This window comes from Passer montanus, unplaced genomic scaffold (genome assembly GCF_014805655.1).
Source record: "Passer montanus isolate IOZ18808 unplaced genomic scaffold, ASM1480565v1 scaffold41, whole genome shotgun sequence".
NCBI classification, from domain to species: domain Eukaryota; kingdom Metazoa; phylum Chordata; class Aves; order Passeriformes; family Passeridae; genus Passer; species Passer montanus.
In genome coordinates, this window is record NW_024368930.1 from 6,936,648 (window position 1) to 6,953,533 (window position 16,886).

Sequence of the window (16,886 nt, forward strand, 5' to 3'; positions counted from 1 at the left end):
TCAACCCCATCAAATAGCTTTATTCACACAAACGTCCCTTAATTTACAAAGCCTCTGCCATTCATACACATCAGGGGATCCACAGTGTTCAAAAAACTTAAATAAAACATTTCAACCCAAGGAAACCAAGTACAAAAAATATTTATATAAAGTTGTTCACACATAGGTCCTAGATAACCAGCTTCTGTGCAAAAAAAAAAAAAAAAAAGAAAAGAAAAATACAGATTCATTTACTAATATTATCTTTAGTCTGGAGTCTGGGTTTAAGCCTTTTGCTCTTGCTAGCTCAGCACAGGAGCTGTGGGGAGCAGGGAGAGCCCTCAGCAGGGTTGGGGCAGTCATGAGCCCCCATCCTGGGGCTCACCCAGAACCCCTCTGGTGTGGCAGTGAAGCAGCTCACCCTGCAAAGCTGCTGTTTTCTGCTGGCTGAGTGAGCTGAAGGTTCATGCTGGCCTGGGCAGCTGCAGGAAATAGGTGTCAGGCTGGGGCCACCAGGCACTCCCGTGTGGCCCCTGTGAGCTCTTCCAGTAGCCTAGACACCCTCAGGGCTAAAAGCATTTGTGCAGGCTGCAGAGAAATGATCTGGCAGATCACAGCTGGAAGAGAGCAGCTCCCTGCACTTCCCTTCCAGCTACACCCACCAGACACCCTGCCCTGAAGTGAGAAATGCTTCTGGACACGAAGAGCCCACACGCTGGATGTGCCTGTAACCAGCTGAGGAGCACAGGAGCCACCGGCACAACTCCTCCCACACCAGTGGCACAAGCACTGGCTGCACCCCTGTGCAAAGGAAATGGGGCTCTGCTTTCCCCATGGCTGATGGGATGGGGGCTGTGAGGAGTGGAGCACTGAGCTCTGCTCACCCATCCCATGCCAGCAGTGCCAAAAAGGGCACCAGCAGCACCCTTGCCCTGGCAGCTGTAGTGTGAGGCTTGGGCAGCACGGGCCTGGGGCGAGGAAGGAAAGCAGCAGCATTTCCCTGTTCTCCTGACCTGCAGAAAGCCCAGGGAAACAAATCCCAGTTTGTGCCCTGCAGCAGCTCCCCTGTGATGCTTGGCAGGCTTAAACCCAGACTCGTACTGCATACGGAGGAGACAGACACTGCACACAATGGAGGATTTCCACGACGATGGTAACGCTTGTTTTACATCTTATTGCTCCAGAAAGGCTCTGGGAGCCTGTGATATGTGAAGGAGCTGGGTCCTGAGGAGTAGAGGAAGACCACAGGGGTAACTCTTATCTGTCACTAGCACTGCTGAACCTCAAACACAGCAGCAAGGGGATATAGGGGAGCTAATCTAACCCCTCTAGGCTACAGCCACCTCTGCTCTCCTCCCCGTGGACCGAAGCTGGCCGGGAGATCCCCGTGACACCTGCATGATGCCAGTGATGTTTGCCTTGCTGCAGGCTGGTGCAGATAACACAGTTCCCAATCCTCCTGAGGCTTGGCTTGTTCCCCCACCCACCCCACATCCCTCTTGTAAACAGCAAAATCAGAAGTAAACAGTTTCATACAATCACTCCCCTGGCATGGGCACCATCTGGGGCCACGTAAGCCCAGAGAGCTCTGCAAGGGGGGCTTGGATCCCCCCACACTAACCAGCTACCCCCAGCACCTGGATGCTCAGCTTCACTGCAGCCAGGAAGAGACAAACAGCATGGCCCTGGGCTGGGAAATGGGCCACAGGCTTGGCGCTGCTTTCTTAAACTTGGATTTTCCCAGCAGTGCATCCTAGTGCCAAACATCCACAGCAGAGCAGGAAGTTTGGCCTGCAGGGGCTGGGCAGGTGAGACCCAAAAGACCCACCTGGGAAGAGAAGCCTAAACATTCTCCATCTCACAGCATATGCAGGTTTGAGCTGTTCCCTGTTCCCACATTGTTCTAGAAGGAGTGCTGGTCTGGGCCAAAGTAACTGAGGGAGAGATGTGGGGAGCTGTAAACACAAGGCAGGTTCCTATATAGTCTGGGGAGTTGAGCACAAACAGCAGCAAAATCAGAGATAAATGCTCTTAAAAGGACAAACTAATCAGGGAAACATCCACATTGGCCAAAGGCTAGCAGCCCTAGGACTCCTCCTTGGAAGTGTTTGCTAAATCCTAAGTAAGGCACTACGGTCTAGCTCACTAACATCAAGCTGCTTGAAAAACACATCTGCAATGCAAAAGCTGAGGTGGAGACGTGTGGTTTGAAGATGGCCTGAAACAGCAGTGCACCAAGAGGGCCGACCCTCCCAGGGCCTGCTGGACTCACTCTTGTCCTGAGAAGAACAGGGCAATGCAGTCACTGCCTTCCAGCTTCACCTCCTGCCCTCTGACTGCACCGCTCAGGCCAGGGTTCAGTTAGAACAGCTGTAACAGTCAGGAGCAAAGGCTCTGCCAGGTGGAGGAAGGATGGTCCAGTGATCAGGGCACTAACACTGCACTTGTGAGCTAAATGGTTCCCTCTCCCCTTCCTGTGGGATGCAGCACAGGAAGCTGCAGGAATCCCACCCAGCTGTAGCCCACAGAAGCATCCCTAGGGACAAACACAAGCACAGTGTGAAAACAAGGGCTTGGCAGTGCATTTGGGCTGTCCAAACCTTCTCAAGTCACAGTCTGGAGCCTCCTGGTCCTCCTAAGAAGGAGCAGGCCTTCCTGCAGCCACAGAGATAGCTTTGTGTCCTGGGAAAGATGGAAGAGAAGAAAGAAGCCCCTCCATCCTTTCCCTGCTCTGCCTGAGCCCACCTGCATTTCCTCCATTTCCATTCCTTCCTGGGAGGACAGCATAGTACACTGAGGAGATACATGGAGGTGCTGCCAGTTAGGAACCTTCCAGTGATGGCAGAGGAAAGCTGGGGTGACCCTCTCCTGCTCGTGGCCATGGCCAGCTCCAGACTGAGCACCCTGACAGATCAGCAGTGATGCTGGGTCAGACCAGCCCACTTCCAAAGCACTGCTGGTGATTTCACCTGCTGAGAAACATTTTAGGTGGTTCAGAAGCTGCAGGGTAGAGAAGAGGTGGTGCTTTACATTGCATTTACAGTGAGCAGTCTAAAGATCATCAACACAGGGCAGCCACAGAACAGGAGTTTTGCTTTAAATATAGGCAAGGAAATTGAGTTTTAACTGCTCTGCCTGAGGTTCCAATCTCCTGACCTGAGCTGTACTGTACTGTAGCCTATCCTGAACAGCAGCATTGCCTTTTGCTTCCTGGAGATCATTAGCTAGCAGGGAAAAGTGTCCTGTGGGAGGCTAGAATCCAGCTCATGACCCATTAGGCCAAACCTCCTTCTCTCCACAGCATTGTTCCTATTGACTGAAGTTTGGCATTAAATGGATCAGGGCAGTGAACTGCTTTCTGTTTCTCTTGTACTCAGATGATGTCAACCTGAAAATGTACTCAGCAGCTCCCCAGTTCCCTCTGTACAGAAAGACAGTAACAAAGATGATCATGAAATCCAGCTTGGGAAGACCTGCTTTGCCAAATGGCTTTCCAGCTTGTTTATCCTACTCTATCCTAATGTCAGCTGCTCACAAGCCTGGGCAGCACCACCTCTTCAGGAGCTGCCTGGCTATGAAGTTATTTAGCTGCTTGCAACATGTGGTCCAAGAGACTCATTCTTCCTAAAGCTCTGCACTCCCAATGCAAACCTAGCCACCACTTTGCTCCCATTTTCCCTAGGCAAAATTAATAGCTTTGAACCCAAAACTGTGCCCAGCTGGACTCGGAGCTGGTGCCTGGCAGTACACCTCACCATCAGGCTGCTGATTCCCACTTCCTTAAGGAACCACATCCCTAGAAACATCTACTGAGTCAAACAGCAGCACAGGAGACACGGGGAGGGCTGGGCAAGGGCAGCTCTGCTCTCTGGATCTTGTTTCAAAGTCTCATGAGTGTGACAGCTGCCAGCTCGTGTTCTTCCACAGGCACCTGCAGCCCCCTCCCACACCCCCACAACACCCTTCCCAACACAAAAAAAGTAACACCCAAATATTTCACATTGCTAGAGATCCTGCAGACCAGGGATCTTCTGTATTATCATCTTCCCTTATCTTTGACTTCCTTGTTGCACGTAAATAATGGAGATTATGGGTCCCTGGTAAATAAATCTGCAAGAAAAAACAAGAGAGGAGAAAGAGAGGTCAGGTTTGTGAGTGGTTTGTCTCAGTTACTACATTGTGACTGCAGGCATTGGCTCCTGGATGGAAGGGGAGCAGGACACCCCTCTGCCACCTGCCCACTTATCCCAGTTAGCCCAAAACAATGCTGCCACATCTCTCTACTGCTTTGGCTATCGATCCAGATAGGAACTGGGCTCAGTTTACAGTCAGTTTTTTCCCAGAAGGACCCAGACAGCAGTGCATGGAGCACACTGCCAAGGACAGCACACATCCAGCTGCCCCAGGGCGGGGGCTGAGCTGGGACAGACTGGCTGGAGCTGAGCATCTCCTCACACCCCCACAACACAGCCCCATCCCACACAGCTCCCTGCAGTGGCAGTCCTGCTGGAACAAGCACAAGTGTTCCCACAGCAGAGCCTGGCCTTGAGAGTCCATGTGATGTGTCTGTGAGTGCTGGCTCCATGCACTCCAGCAGGAAAGGTGGAACAAGCTGCAACCCCAGAGATCCCTGCACCACTCGCCTGCTGCGTCAGCAGCAGCTCGGGCATCACGAGTGGCTCTGCAAAAAGGTGAGTAAAATCCAGGCTGGTGCAACTGGAGGCACAGCAGGAGGGGTCTGGTGGGTAAAATCCAGGCTGGTGCAACTGGAAGCAGAGAAGGAGAGGTTCACAGCTCGGCCCACAAGGATGCTCAGTGCCAGGGATTTTAGAGTTTAGAGTTTTGGAGTTAGATTTGCTGCACCAATCCTTGCTTTGGCCAAAGCCTCAACACACAACAATCCTCACAACCTGTAGCAGCAGAGGTGCTGCACCCATTCATCCACAGCCCTGGCACCCTCCTGTGCTCTGAGCTCAGGGACATGTGAATGCTCAACCCTGCACATAAGCTACCAGCATTTTCCACATAGTTTGTTTGCAACCCAGAAAATTCCCTCTGGACAGCAGAAGAACAGCACACCTACATACACATGATGTCACTTCTGTACTGAAAATACATCCTTTAGGATGTCCCAAACTCAAGGAGGCACCAGCAGAGCTGAGGGCAGTGGTTGTGCTGGGAAGCAGCAGGGGTGGTCCATGAGCACTAAACTCAGACAGTTAGTTGGGAAAAAAATATGGGGGGGTGGATTTAGCTCCTCCATTCAGCAGGAGCAGGTCCCACCCCACCAGGGATGGGTGAGGGGCTCTGCAGAGACACCGAGGGAGCAGTGGGAAAGACCCGCTGCAGAAAAAATGCTACTGCCCAGCAAATTACTCCAATACCTTAGCCCTAGGAAATCTCATTAAAGAAATCCCTGCCTGAGGAACACATTTCTAAAGGACAAGGCTGCTCAGAGCAGAAGGCAAGGTCACAGGCACACTCTTTTGCAGGAGAGGTTAACCAAAGGGATGCCACTTTTGCAGGCTGCCATCAGAATAAAGCCTTTCTGTTGGAGGAGGCGAGAGGCACACAGACATCAGGTCAGGCCGAACACACAGGGATTCTTCTGGAAGGTTTCTCCTATTATGCAGCTTTGTTAGCAAGTAGGGCAGGGTTTCTGTTTGTGCTTCCCTGGAGTAGGAACATTATCAGGGAAGGCGCTTGCTTGAGCAGCCCTGAGCTCGCTGCTCGGAGACAGGAGAGCTCGCCCCACTGACGCACATTTTTGCAGGGGCTTGTTCCAGAGCTTTTAATCCCTCCACTGATGCCACTTATAGTTTTAATCAGCTCGAATGTTCATACAGCATCAGCAGGATGTGAACCAGCAGCCCATGGAGCCCTCACCCAGCACAGAGATGACTCCAAAGCGTGGGTCACACACGGGGCAGTGGGGTCTGCACGGCAGAGAGGACTCGGGGCACAGGAGGGACAGACAACCCAGCAGCTCCTGGTGTTAACCAAGTAATCTGCCCTGTGTGGGAACACCGAGTGCAAGGGAAGGGAGCTGAGTGCCTGAGTTATCTCCTGAGCCTTCCCTCATGCTCTGTACCTATACTTGTGATGCATTCCTTGGGTGCATCCTTAAATCCAACTGCAGTGAGCTCCCCCAGAGGGCAAAGCAGGGGTGACAGCGAGCAAACACAAACACCAATACAATTGGCCAGAGGTGACATGGTCCAGGTCACCCTCAGGGCTTCATTTCACCCCAGGGAGAATCAACACTGCCCAAAAGGGTGTCACCACTCCATGGGGTGGCCCCTGTGATGCTGCATTCACTGCTATGGCTAAGAGGAACTGAGCTTACTTTTACTGTCTATGGTTTTTGTCCATGCCAAGATCCACAAACCACAGTGAAAACAGTCCAAAGTCAAAACCAACATTGTTTTAGGAATGAAATTGCTATCCTTTAACAGGCCAGTGAGTAGAACTTGAGCTGAGTGATATTAACAGCCAAGATCTAACTTGATGCAGCAGAACCTGCTCACTGACAGCTCTCAGAGCTGTGTCCCTGATCTCTGTCCTTCCTTCAGCTCTGAAATTCCACAGGGCAGCAGTTTATCAGCTGTGCTGGGGGTGGTTGGGCCCAGCACCAGAGAGCTCTGGCCAGGGTAGACACCATCATGCAGGGTGAGCAGATCAGCTTGTTCAGCATCAGCTCCTGGTGCACGTGTGAAATGCAAAGAGCAGAACAATGCAAATACAAACAGCCACTTTCAGCTGAAACTGGAATAATCAAACCCAGTGACAGAGAAGTGCTGGAGAGAACCAGACTGGCCACAGCTATTGAACACCTTCCTGCTCATGACAGCCCCTGAGATGCTGCAGCCTGCACAGATTCTTGCCATTCATCTTGAGCGTCCACCCAAAATCAGACCAACTGTTTTATCCACAGTGAAAATATCATGGAATACAAATCTACCAGAACAAGCTGCTTCTACACTGATCACAACCATTGTAGTTTGATGTCCTGTGTGAATCAAAGCTACAAAGTTTCTTAAACACACAACTGCCAGTGGTGGGTGATGCTGTACTCACCCTTTGTGTGGCCAAGGCCCCCGTGTCACTGCAGGGAGCAGCCAAAGGCCACACTGCCACTGCACCTTTTTCCTCTACAACCTAAGGGTTGCACAAAGCCACCCCATCAGAGGATCCCACCAGAGCAGCATCTCCAGGAGCCCCCTCATCATCCTCAGGGAATCTGGAGGACAACTACAAAAGTGACACAGAAAGAAAGATGTTCACATTGCAGGAAAGGAGAGTCATTCCAGCTTTCCAGTACTGGGAAGGAAGGGTGAAATACTCCCCAGTGGGCAGTGCAGTTAGCGCTGGGCTATCATAGGAAGAGACCCATCAGCAGATACTCAGCACAACCCAGCCGCTCCCTAATTGTACTAGAAAGGCTTTTGTCCTCTTTGCCCAAAAGGCAGCTTTGCCAACAACTCTAGAGAGCTGTTGATAAACTTGGCTTTATCTAAACATTTGCAGAAGGTAGGGAAGAAGTGTTCAAATTGAAAAGAGAATACCTTTGTTTTTTCCCACAGAAATGTTGCCCATCTCTGCTGGAACTATTTGCACCAGTGCCACTAGCAGTGGGAAAAGCACAGGAGATGGGTTATCTCCACCTCAGGCAGCCCGGTGTCCAGCAAAAACCAAGCCAAAACCACTTTCCTCTCTGAGAGCTGACATTTCCTATCTGCATCTTGGAAGGGTGACAGAGCATGAAGCTCTCAGGTGCGTGCAGCACCCGTGGCAGAACTGAAGCTGCTGAGACATGAAACGAAATCTGAAGAGGTCAGTGGCATAGCAAGGAATAAGCAAAAATCCAATTCCCTGGGTCAGAGAGGGTTACAGTTTTCCAGGTTGTGACATGAACCAAGGCTGAGCAGGTCTGAACTGTCCTGGGGAAGAACCTGCTGCATGACCCAGCATAGCAAAGCTACACGCCAGTGCCACAAATAAGTTGGAAGAGGTTACGTGAGTTTCTCGGTCAACTAAAATTACCTGAGAGCAGAATTCAGGCTCTGCTCTAAATCCCATTTTAAGCTTCTCAAGCAGGTTTCCAATTTAAGATTTGCATTTAATAGCAGCCAGAAGAAGGCTGATTAGAATACACAAGTACATCAGGAAAACCATACAGCAAAGTGCACCATATATATTCTGGCTGCCCCAGGAGCGAGGTGAGGAACACTCTGGGTTTGCAGGAACATATGGCTGGTGCTGGGCTCTATCTGGGCCAAGCGACCACGCTCCATGTGCCAGGGTGGGTTATGTAAGAGCATCCCTGGCTGCTGCAGCTGTGTCACGACTGAGAGATCGGTGCAGACTCATGGATGGAGTTGGGGGGGCTGCAGAAGGCAGCTGGGTTTGAGCAAACAGCCGCGGGGTAGGACTGTCCCCTCGGTGTTTGTTATCCCTTCATGTACTATTCCGCAGATCTGCGCAGGATGAATTTTCCCCCGAGGGCAGGGGCTGGTTGCATAACGCAGCAGCATCGTGTCAGCACAGAGGCAGGCAGATGGCACAGCCCGGCCTGACCCTCCACGTGCGGCAGAGCTGCTCCCACAGCCCCGCGCCTCGCCCCGGGGCACAGGGCAGGGGGTCTGCTCCTGCCCCGGGGCACTGGGCAGGGGGTCTGCTCCTGCCCCGGGGCTGGAGCACGCCCATCTCAAGGGCTCCCATTTCCACTCCCCCACCCTAATCCCACACTTGCACTGGGACCAGTATCCAGCCCCAGGCAGCAGTGCTTGAATCAGTTACTCACGCTTGAGATGGGTGTTAAATATTTTGTGCCTGGAAGAGTGCAGAGGGGATGGTCCGTGGGCCAGTTTGGACAAACCAACAGAGAAGAACAAGACCCACCCAACAGATCTCTCAATTTCCATCCCTATTTCTCTACAAACAGCACAGAGTGTACCTGGGCACACAGAGAGAGGGGGGTCAGGCACCACGGCATTTTCCATAAGCTCAAGAACCCTCAGGTGGCAGCGATGAGGGGTTTTAGCAAAATCTGCCAAAATATCTCCACCTTCCCCACTGCCTGCTGCTGGGGGCTTGCTCTCAGAGCTGGACAAGCACACAGCCATCAGCTGAGGGCTGGAGAGTGCTGGCCAGGGACATGATTTCCTCCCTCTGCCCTCTTGCATCCATGGTCAGCTCCAGTCCAGCTGGCTGTGTGTGGTTTTGGGGTGAGGTGAGGGCTGGGCCCAAGCTGTGATGCCAGCACAGCACCTGACACACAGGCAGGCTGTCAAAGATCTCCTGGGACCAGTGATGGGCAGGCAGCTCTGCAGGAGCCTGAGAAAGGATGTGGGCTGGAAAGACGTCAGCCTCACCCCTGGTAATCTGTAATTCTTCAGTTTCATTGAAATGCTTGGCTGGGAGAATCCCTAGTAACAGCTTCTGTTTACAGACTGCTTTGCCATGTAGGCAACACCTCCCAGTCCTTCTGTGTCACTGGTGAGGGACACTGCCAGCTAAACCACATCCCTGGGGTTCTTCCAGACCATGTGTGACCACCCAGGCCTCAGGATCAGGACCTCTGAGCTTGAGACTGTTTAGCAGGGGGGCAGAAGGGAGGAGACTCTGGACAGAGCTGAGCTCAGTCTGAGCAGAGCTGTTTTTAAGCTTCCTTCCTTAGCAGACACAGGTCTACAAACACAGATGCTGGAAACCAAAGTATCTCCTGGGTTTGGGCCACTGATGTTCACACCAAAGGGAAGTCCTGCCTTTAATAGGGAAATGAAACAGAGGCACAAGATTGACCCATGTGCCTTGCAGGTGAAAGCAAAGAGTTCTGTGCCAAGACAGATGTGCCACTTGGTGCCTACTAACTGAGCCAGCTGGGCCCCGAGGTGTCCAAGTGTCAGGGGAGGGGGATGGTGCTAGACAGGGAGCTCCAGCACAGACTGTGGAAATTGCATCACACAGCAGAGGAGGCACAACTGGCAGATCCCTCCTGACCCTGAGAGAGACAGATGTCACCAAAGCTTGTACCGAGTGCTTGCAGGTGTCTCTGCTGTGCCCCAGCCTGTCTCAGCCACCAGCCAGGACCTCTGAGGAGCAAGGCTCCTGCCCAGCCCCTCCAGCTCTACTGGGCCCTGGGGCAGTGACAGGATGTGCAGCTGCTAATTCTATTTCTCACCTCTACTTTATTTCTGCAGCAGAATAGGTGAAAACAACCTCAGAAGCAGCGCTCTGATGAGTCACTATAGAAATAGCTCTAGGAACATAAAAGACTCCTTTGTGTCACTACAAAGTGCACTATTGGGCCAGTACAGCCGACAGAAAGAAGACAAGAAATGCAAATCACTTACCCAGCTGCAAAGCACAGCGGTGCCCTGCCCTGAATTTAAGCAGCACATGTAACCTGGTCCATTCTGGTTTCAAGCTCAAAGGCATCAGGTCGATCCTGTGGGTTAGCAGCCAACATGTCTTTCAAGAGCTGCTTGATCCCCTCAGACATGGAAGTCCTGCGTTTCTGAGGGATGTGCAGCTCCATCTTTGGGTTTTCTAGCAGCGCTTCCCCAACGGGCACAATCTCAGTCCCCTGCTTGATGTAAGTCCCCAGCAGCTCCTTCTTGGTCTCAGCATCAATGAAGGTGATCCTCTCAATCATGGCCCAGATGATGATGCCGAGGGCGAAGATGTCAGCCTTGGCAGTGTAGTGTCCCTCCCACACCTCGGGTGCCATGTAGAAATCAGAGCCACAGGCCGAGGACAGCCAGTACTTGTTCACATTCACATTTTTGTTCTCGTGCCCGCCCTCCTTGCCCCGAGCAGTCAGGCCAGCACAGACCTTGCTCAGCCCAAAGTCAGCCACCTTGAGCACAGGGGTGCCAGATTTCTCAGTTATCAGGATGTTGTCTGGCTTCAGGTCCCGGTGGACAATGTGGTTCTTGTGCAGGAAGGCAATGGCACTGGTCAGCTGCAGCATGAAGCTCTTGTTGGTGGCAGGGTCGGGCCGTCGGGACAGCACGTACTGGTTGAGGTCTCCCCCTTCACAGAACTCCATGACGAACCACAGGTAGCAAGGCTCCTCTGCATAGCCCAGGATCCTCTCACCTGACCAAAAGGGATAAAAGAGTGGGGTTTTCAGACACATTTCAAAGCCCATGTTAACCCAGGATGGCTGAGGAACAGGTCTGGTTTATGTGGATAGCAAAAATTTCAGGAATGTGACTGGGACCTATTGCACTGCAGGGCACGAGCAGTGATGCTGGCCCTGCTGTGGCTTCAAGGGCTTTGGGATCCTGTTGAGCAGGACACACCAGCACCATGTTTATCCAAACCCAGTGCTGGGAACCAGCTCAGGGACCTCCTCCTAGCAAAGTGCAGAGAACACATCATCTTCAGTCCTACCAGCAGGCCATTCTCCCCAGGCTCTGACAGCCAAAGCAGCAGAGGCTAAAAGCACAATTAGCAGTGAGTCTACAGGAAGAAAAAAATAACTTGTGTGAATGCCTCCTATCCCACCTGAGCTCTGCTGCAGGAGGCAAAGGCTGGCTTGTTCCATCACTTTACTGGAACTGCACACACAGGGAGTAAATCTGTGCCAGCACAGACTTGCCAAGAGTGGTCACACCAGTGTCCAAGCCCTGTGGCCCACTGGGTCTTCCCAGAACAAATTTGTGCATTTAAGGATTGCATTTGTGCTGGGGAAACTCTGCCACTTCATCCAGCTTTCATTAAGTGCCAACAAGTCTTTAATGAGAGGAAACTGGAGGTCCAGGCTGCAAGCAGTGTTTGCTGAGTGTAATCTCAGCCACACTTGTGACTGTAAATACTCCTACTACTCAGTATTACACCCCAAACAGCTTCTTCCTTCTCCAGACATCAAACTGAGCTTCTCAAGCTCAGAGCATCTCAGGCTTACTCCATAAAACTCCTGTCTAAGGAAGGACTCTCTTGCACATCAATTAGACACGTGAAGAACACAACAGCATCATATCAGCTAACGGGGCCAAGTCTGCCACTGGTGCTCCCCAGGGATGCCAGGATGCCCCAGGGAGCATTGGCAACAGACCCATCCCCATCAGCTGATGCCAGGAATGCAAACCCCAGGGTCAGACCCCAAGTCTCCTCCAGAGAGCACCCAGGTGATTGGCAGAGCCTGCACACACCACCAGAGCATCATTTTGCTCTAGAAATTGATTTTCTTCTCCTCAAGCACCATAAGAGAGAAGCTGGAGGATACCACTCACCTCTGCCACAGCTAAAAAGTCCCACAGCTGAACTCAAGTGTTTTTGAAAGCAGTTAAATAACTCCACCCATATGACAAAGTTGGGTTTTGTTTGAGCAAAGCCCTAGAGAGCATCTGGGAAAGCAAAAACCTCCAGCAGCAGGTAAAAGCCAAGGACTACCAGGGACACCCAGCCCTGGGCTGCACTGGTCAGCAGTCAGTGTGGGTGGGAATATTGGTTATTTGCACAAACAGTCTGTATCCATGGCTACTGCTATGGAAATGGAAATCTGCACAACAGAAGGATCTGGCTGCACCTCCCCATCCTCAGCAATCTTTTGCTGAGATTAGGTCTGAAGGTTAGATCTAGGGGATGGAAGAACAGGGTGGAGTTACACAGGGAACTGGGTGCACTTTGGGGGTCTCATCTGCCTGCAAGGAGGCCCACCATGAAAGCCCAAGGACCAGCTGGGAGCAGCACAGGACAGCCTGGCTCTGGAGACCAAAATGCTGACCAAGAAAAGCAGCTTCTCTGGTGCAAGCCACCTTTGTCATGACAGCATGGGAATTGAAGGAGAAGCTGCTTGTCCTGGGAGCAGAGACCCTGGCACAGCCAGGACAGCCCCAGCTCAAACAGCTGCCACCACTTTGATTTGTTAAATCCCAGGGACATCACAGCAGGACACAGGGTTCAGTTTCCTGCTCTCCTCTGCAGCCATACAGCCCCACCACAGGGAGCAGGAGTGTCTGTCTCTCCTCTGCCAGGAATCAAACCATGACAGGGAGCATGGCAGAGCCCCACATCCCTCACACACAGCCAGGTGGGAGCATCCACACAGCACTGCTGGCAGCCCCTTCCCACAGGAAGCAGCTCAAACACTGGCTCAGCAGCAGCCAGGACCTGCTAGCTCTGACAAGCCAAGGTTTGTTTTTAGCATAAGGAAGGTTCTGATTTAAAACTTGGCCCCTGAACGTCAGCAAATACAGGAAAGATGACGGGGACCCAGCAGTAGCTGTGAGCACCAGGCACTTCACTTTGGGTGGAGCATTGTGAGTGGAGGCTTAAGCCAAAAGTAATATTTCCTCATTTTCTTTCTATAATCTGAAAGTGTTTTAGTTGTTAAATCATCTTCCTGCCTTCAAAACAAACAGCTTTAAACATAAAGAGCTGGCAAGACGCTCCCTAAAGATGAGATGTGAGCAAACTGAAGACAAGCAGTCAAGAGCTGAGGAGATGCCAATGACAGGCTGGACCTGTTCTCTATCACCAAGCCAGCATCCCCATGTGCTCCCTGCCCAAACACAGCATGGCACACACTCACACTCCATCTTTCCAGCAGCACACACACACCCCCCCCCATCCCATCCCAGGGAGCTCATTAACACTGTGCTAATTTGCTTAGCTTCACAAGGGAAATGAAAATCCAGTGAGAGCAGAAGCAGCATCCCAGTGCCCACAACCACATGTAACCTCTGACTCCCTCTGTGCAAGGAGGCTGCACCAGAGAGATGGGAGCTGGCAGCATGGAATTCCAGGCAGCTGGAATGATGGCAACACACGTAGGTGATGCCAGGGCAGCCCATGAGTGAGGCTGAGTGCTGGTGGCAGGTTGATGGCCCCACAGATGACATGGGAGGAACAGGAAGCAACACCTTAAACCTGTTCACTTAAGGCAGCTCTGCCACTGCTCTAGGGTAAGAACAAGAGGGGCATGTGGTGTGCACAAGCACTGGAGGTGCTCCTGTGTCAGGGCTCTGAGCATTATATGGGTGCCTCTCTTCCAGCTCAGCAGCGAGCTTCCACCTTCCTTTTCACATCCTGCCCTTAAACTTAATTACTCCACACCTCATTAAAACGATAAAGGTTCAGCCTCTGCGCAGTAGGGGAGACCAAACCCCGCCTGTATCCCGGCAGTTGTGCTCCCAATTGAGAAAGTCTCAGCTTAATCCCGGCCGTGCCCTGAGCCCCGGCACGTTGGCACAGCATCTGCGCTGGCCCGTAAATAGCCCAGCTGCGGTCGTGCAGAATGGCACGGCAGCTCCGCGAGGGACAGCAGGGGCCCTGCAGCGCTCACCCAGCTCCAGATCTCTGCTTGGAAAATATTCACCCACGTCTGCCAGACCTTGGGAAGGTAGCAAGAAGAGGCTGCCTGGCACAACACAGCGCTGAGGGCAGCCAGGCAGATGGAAAGGACATGCTCCAGCTGGGTTTTGGGAGTCCAACTACTCCTGTCCACGCTGGGGATGCAGAGCCCAGCTCTGCTCCCCTCCAAGGGGCTGCCCTAGGACCAGGGCAGGCAAAGCCCTCCCCTCTGGTGGGAATTCAGAAGGATCTACTCCCTCCAGAGGTGGGGCATCCATGGGTCTCCTTCCCCACCTGGAGATGGGGCACCTCCAGCTACCCCAGAGCTCATCCCAAGCCAAGCCAGCTCTCCTCAGGGCATGCAACATGGCAGAGGGGGCAGGACCCCCACGCCTGCTACACCTGGACACACCCAAAGGGAAGAGCTGGCTGCTCTCCCAGGGAGCCGTGTGCCCTGGCTGCACAGGAATTTGGACACTGCCCTTCTCAGGGAGCCTCCCTTGGGTGGTTGTGTGAAGGAAGAGCATGGGCTGGGATGCATGGGGAGAGCCAGGCACGTCTGGACATGTCCACCACCGGGGATACAGAGGGGACAGGCAAGGCAGGGACAGTCAGAGCCACAGGTTTGCTCAGAGGATGAATCTCAGGAGCTTTGCATGAACTCTGTGCCTGGCACAGGGTCTGGGGGCTCAGGGAGACTGAGCATCCCAAGGAGCTGACAGGAATCCTGGCACACAAGTTTGGGGCAGGAAGGATTGGGGGATTGCTCTGCCCACAGCAGGCTGGCAGCACAGGGGCAGCGAGGGCACAGGGCTCCTGTATTTTTCCACATCTTCACAGCACATTGGCAAAGCTGGGTCTGACAAGCAGCCAAGGGAGCAAAGGGAGGGAGGGAGCATTTTGGAGATGTCACCATCACAACCATCGACTGTGACAGAAGAAGGTGACCCCTGACAGCCCTGTGATGCTGCTGAGGGACCCCAGGGGAAAATGGGGGTATCAGCCCAGGCTACAAGGCATTGGTGCTTCCAGGGCTGTTCCCACAGAGCCAGCAATGGGGCGGGGGGAACACAGGGACAGTCCTAAAGCTGAGAGCTTGAGCCATAACAGGCTGCAGGCCTGGAGGGCTCAGAGATGGGACAGGACATTGGGCAGAGAGAGGGAGATGTCCCCTTGGTGTGACTGGGGCACAGGCTGTGAATGTCCCCAAGGGGATGTGTGTGGGCTGTGGCACACAGGGTAGCAGACGGAGCCTCAGGATTTGGGTGTAAGTGAGGACAAGTCAGTGCTGGCCAGGGGTCCAGCACACAGGGATGTCCCCCAAGGGTCAGGTTTGAGCCTGGAGGTGGCAACAGGGCCCCTCAGGGCTGGGGGCCGGACTGCAGGGCACATGGAGGGACCCTGCTGGCATTGCTGCAAGACATGGGTGGGGCTTAGGGAATGGCTTCTGGGAGCATCTTACAGGAAAGGGAGAGTGGAGGGGATGGCTCAGCATGGGGGGATAGAGCCCAGAACAAGGGTCCCTCAGGTGTGCTCGGGGTGAGCGGCAGCAGAGACCCTGTGGGGAGCCCTGCAGGGACAGGGCAGAGATGGGCGATGGGAGCAAGCCTAGAGCAGCAAACCCTACAGAGAGCCCAAGCCTGCAGGGGTGACGGGTGCTCAGGGGCACAGTGGGGAGAGCCTGGGCTGGTTACACTGGAAAAGCAGTGAGGCGAGGTGGGAGGAAGGGCACTGTGAGAGCTGGGGGGAGCTCTGGGTGCTGTTAAACACAGGCAATGCCCAGGAAGGATTTCAGCAACACGGTGATGGGCAGCAAGCGAGGGCAGCAGCAGCACCCGAGGTGTGGGTGCTGTGGAGGGGCATCCATGAAGAAGGGAGACAAAACCAGCATGTCCTGCATGGAGCACCGCAGCAGCTCTGGGGGCACAACCCGGCAGCGGGGCAGGAGGCTGCGGGGGTCACTGGCGGCAGAGCCAGGTGCTCAGGGTGTGAGGGACAGGGTGTGAGGGACAGGGGCCCTGGGGTGCCGGTACCTTTGAGGGAGGTCTCGACGAGGCGCAGGTAGAGCTGGCTGCGCTTGTTGCCGTGGCTCATGCGCTGCCCCAGGCCGTGCCGCTGCAGGACGCACTCCTCGAAGCGCACCACGTTGGGGTGCTGCCGCCGGAGGCTCGTCAGGGCCCAGAACTCGGCCAGCGCCAGCTCCACGTTCTCGGGGGCGTCGCAACGGATCCGCTTCACCGCCAGCCGGGCGCCGCTGCGGCCCGACACCGCCTCGTACACCACGCCGTAGGCGCCGCGGCCGATCTCGGCCAGCAGGCTGTACCGCGGGCTGCCGCCGCCGCCGATGCCCGGCCCGGCCGCCACCGCCGCCGCCATGGCCCNNNNGCCGGCCCCGTACTCGGAAAGGGAGGTCCGGGTTTGCCGCCCCGGGAGCGGTAGCAGGGTCGCGGCGCCGCCAGCGCGGCTCGGCGCGGCCGGGGCTCAGCGCGGCGGCAGGCCCGTCCCGCTCCCCCGCCACGGTGGTACGCGCCGCGCCGGTGTAAACAGGCCGGTCATGGGGGCCCCGGCGTCCGCCGCGGGTCTCCGCCGTCCGTCCGTTCCCT

The 16,886-nt window shown here is 54.1% G+C and overlaps 1 protein-coding gene across 1 annotated transcript; it reads right to left on the bottom strand.

Annotated features, from left to right (window-relative positions):
* On the bottom strand, positions 1-16,659 carry STK35 (serine/threonine kinase 35). The gene is made up of 3 exons (XM_039719526.1): positions 16,317-16,659; positions 10,335-11,082; positions 1-4,089 (listed from the first exon to the last, which is right to left on the bottom strand). The coding sequence occupies exons 1-2, from the start codon at positions 16,657-16,659 to the stop codon at positions 10,370-10,372; spliced, it is 1,056 nt and encodes a 351-aa protein (XP_039575460.1). The 3' UTR covers positions 1-4,089; positions 10,335-10,369.
* Between the last annotated feature and the right edge of the window lie 227 nt (positions 16,660-16,886).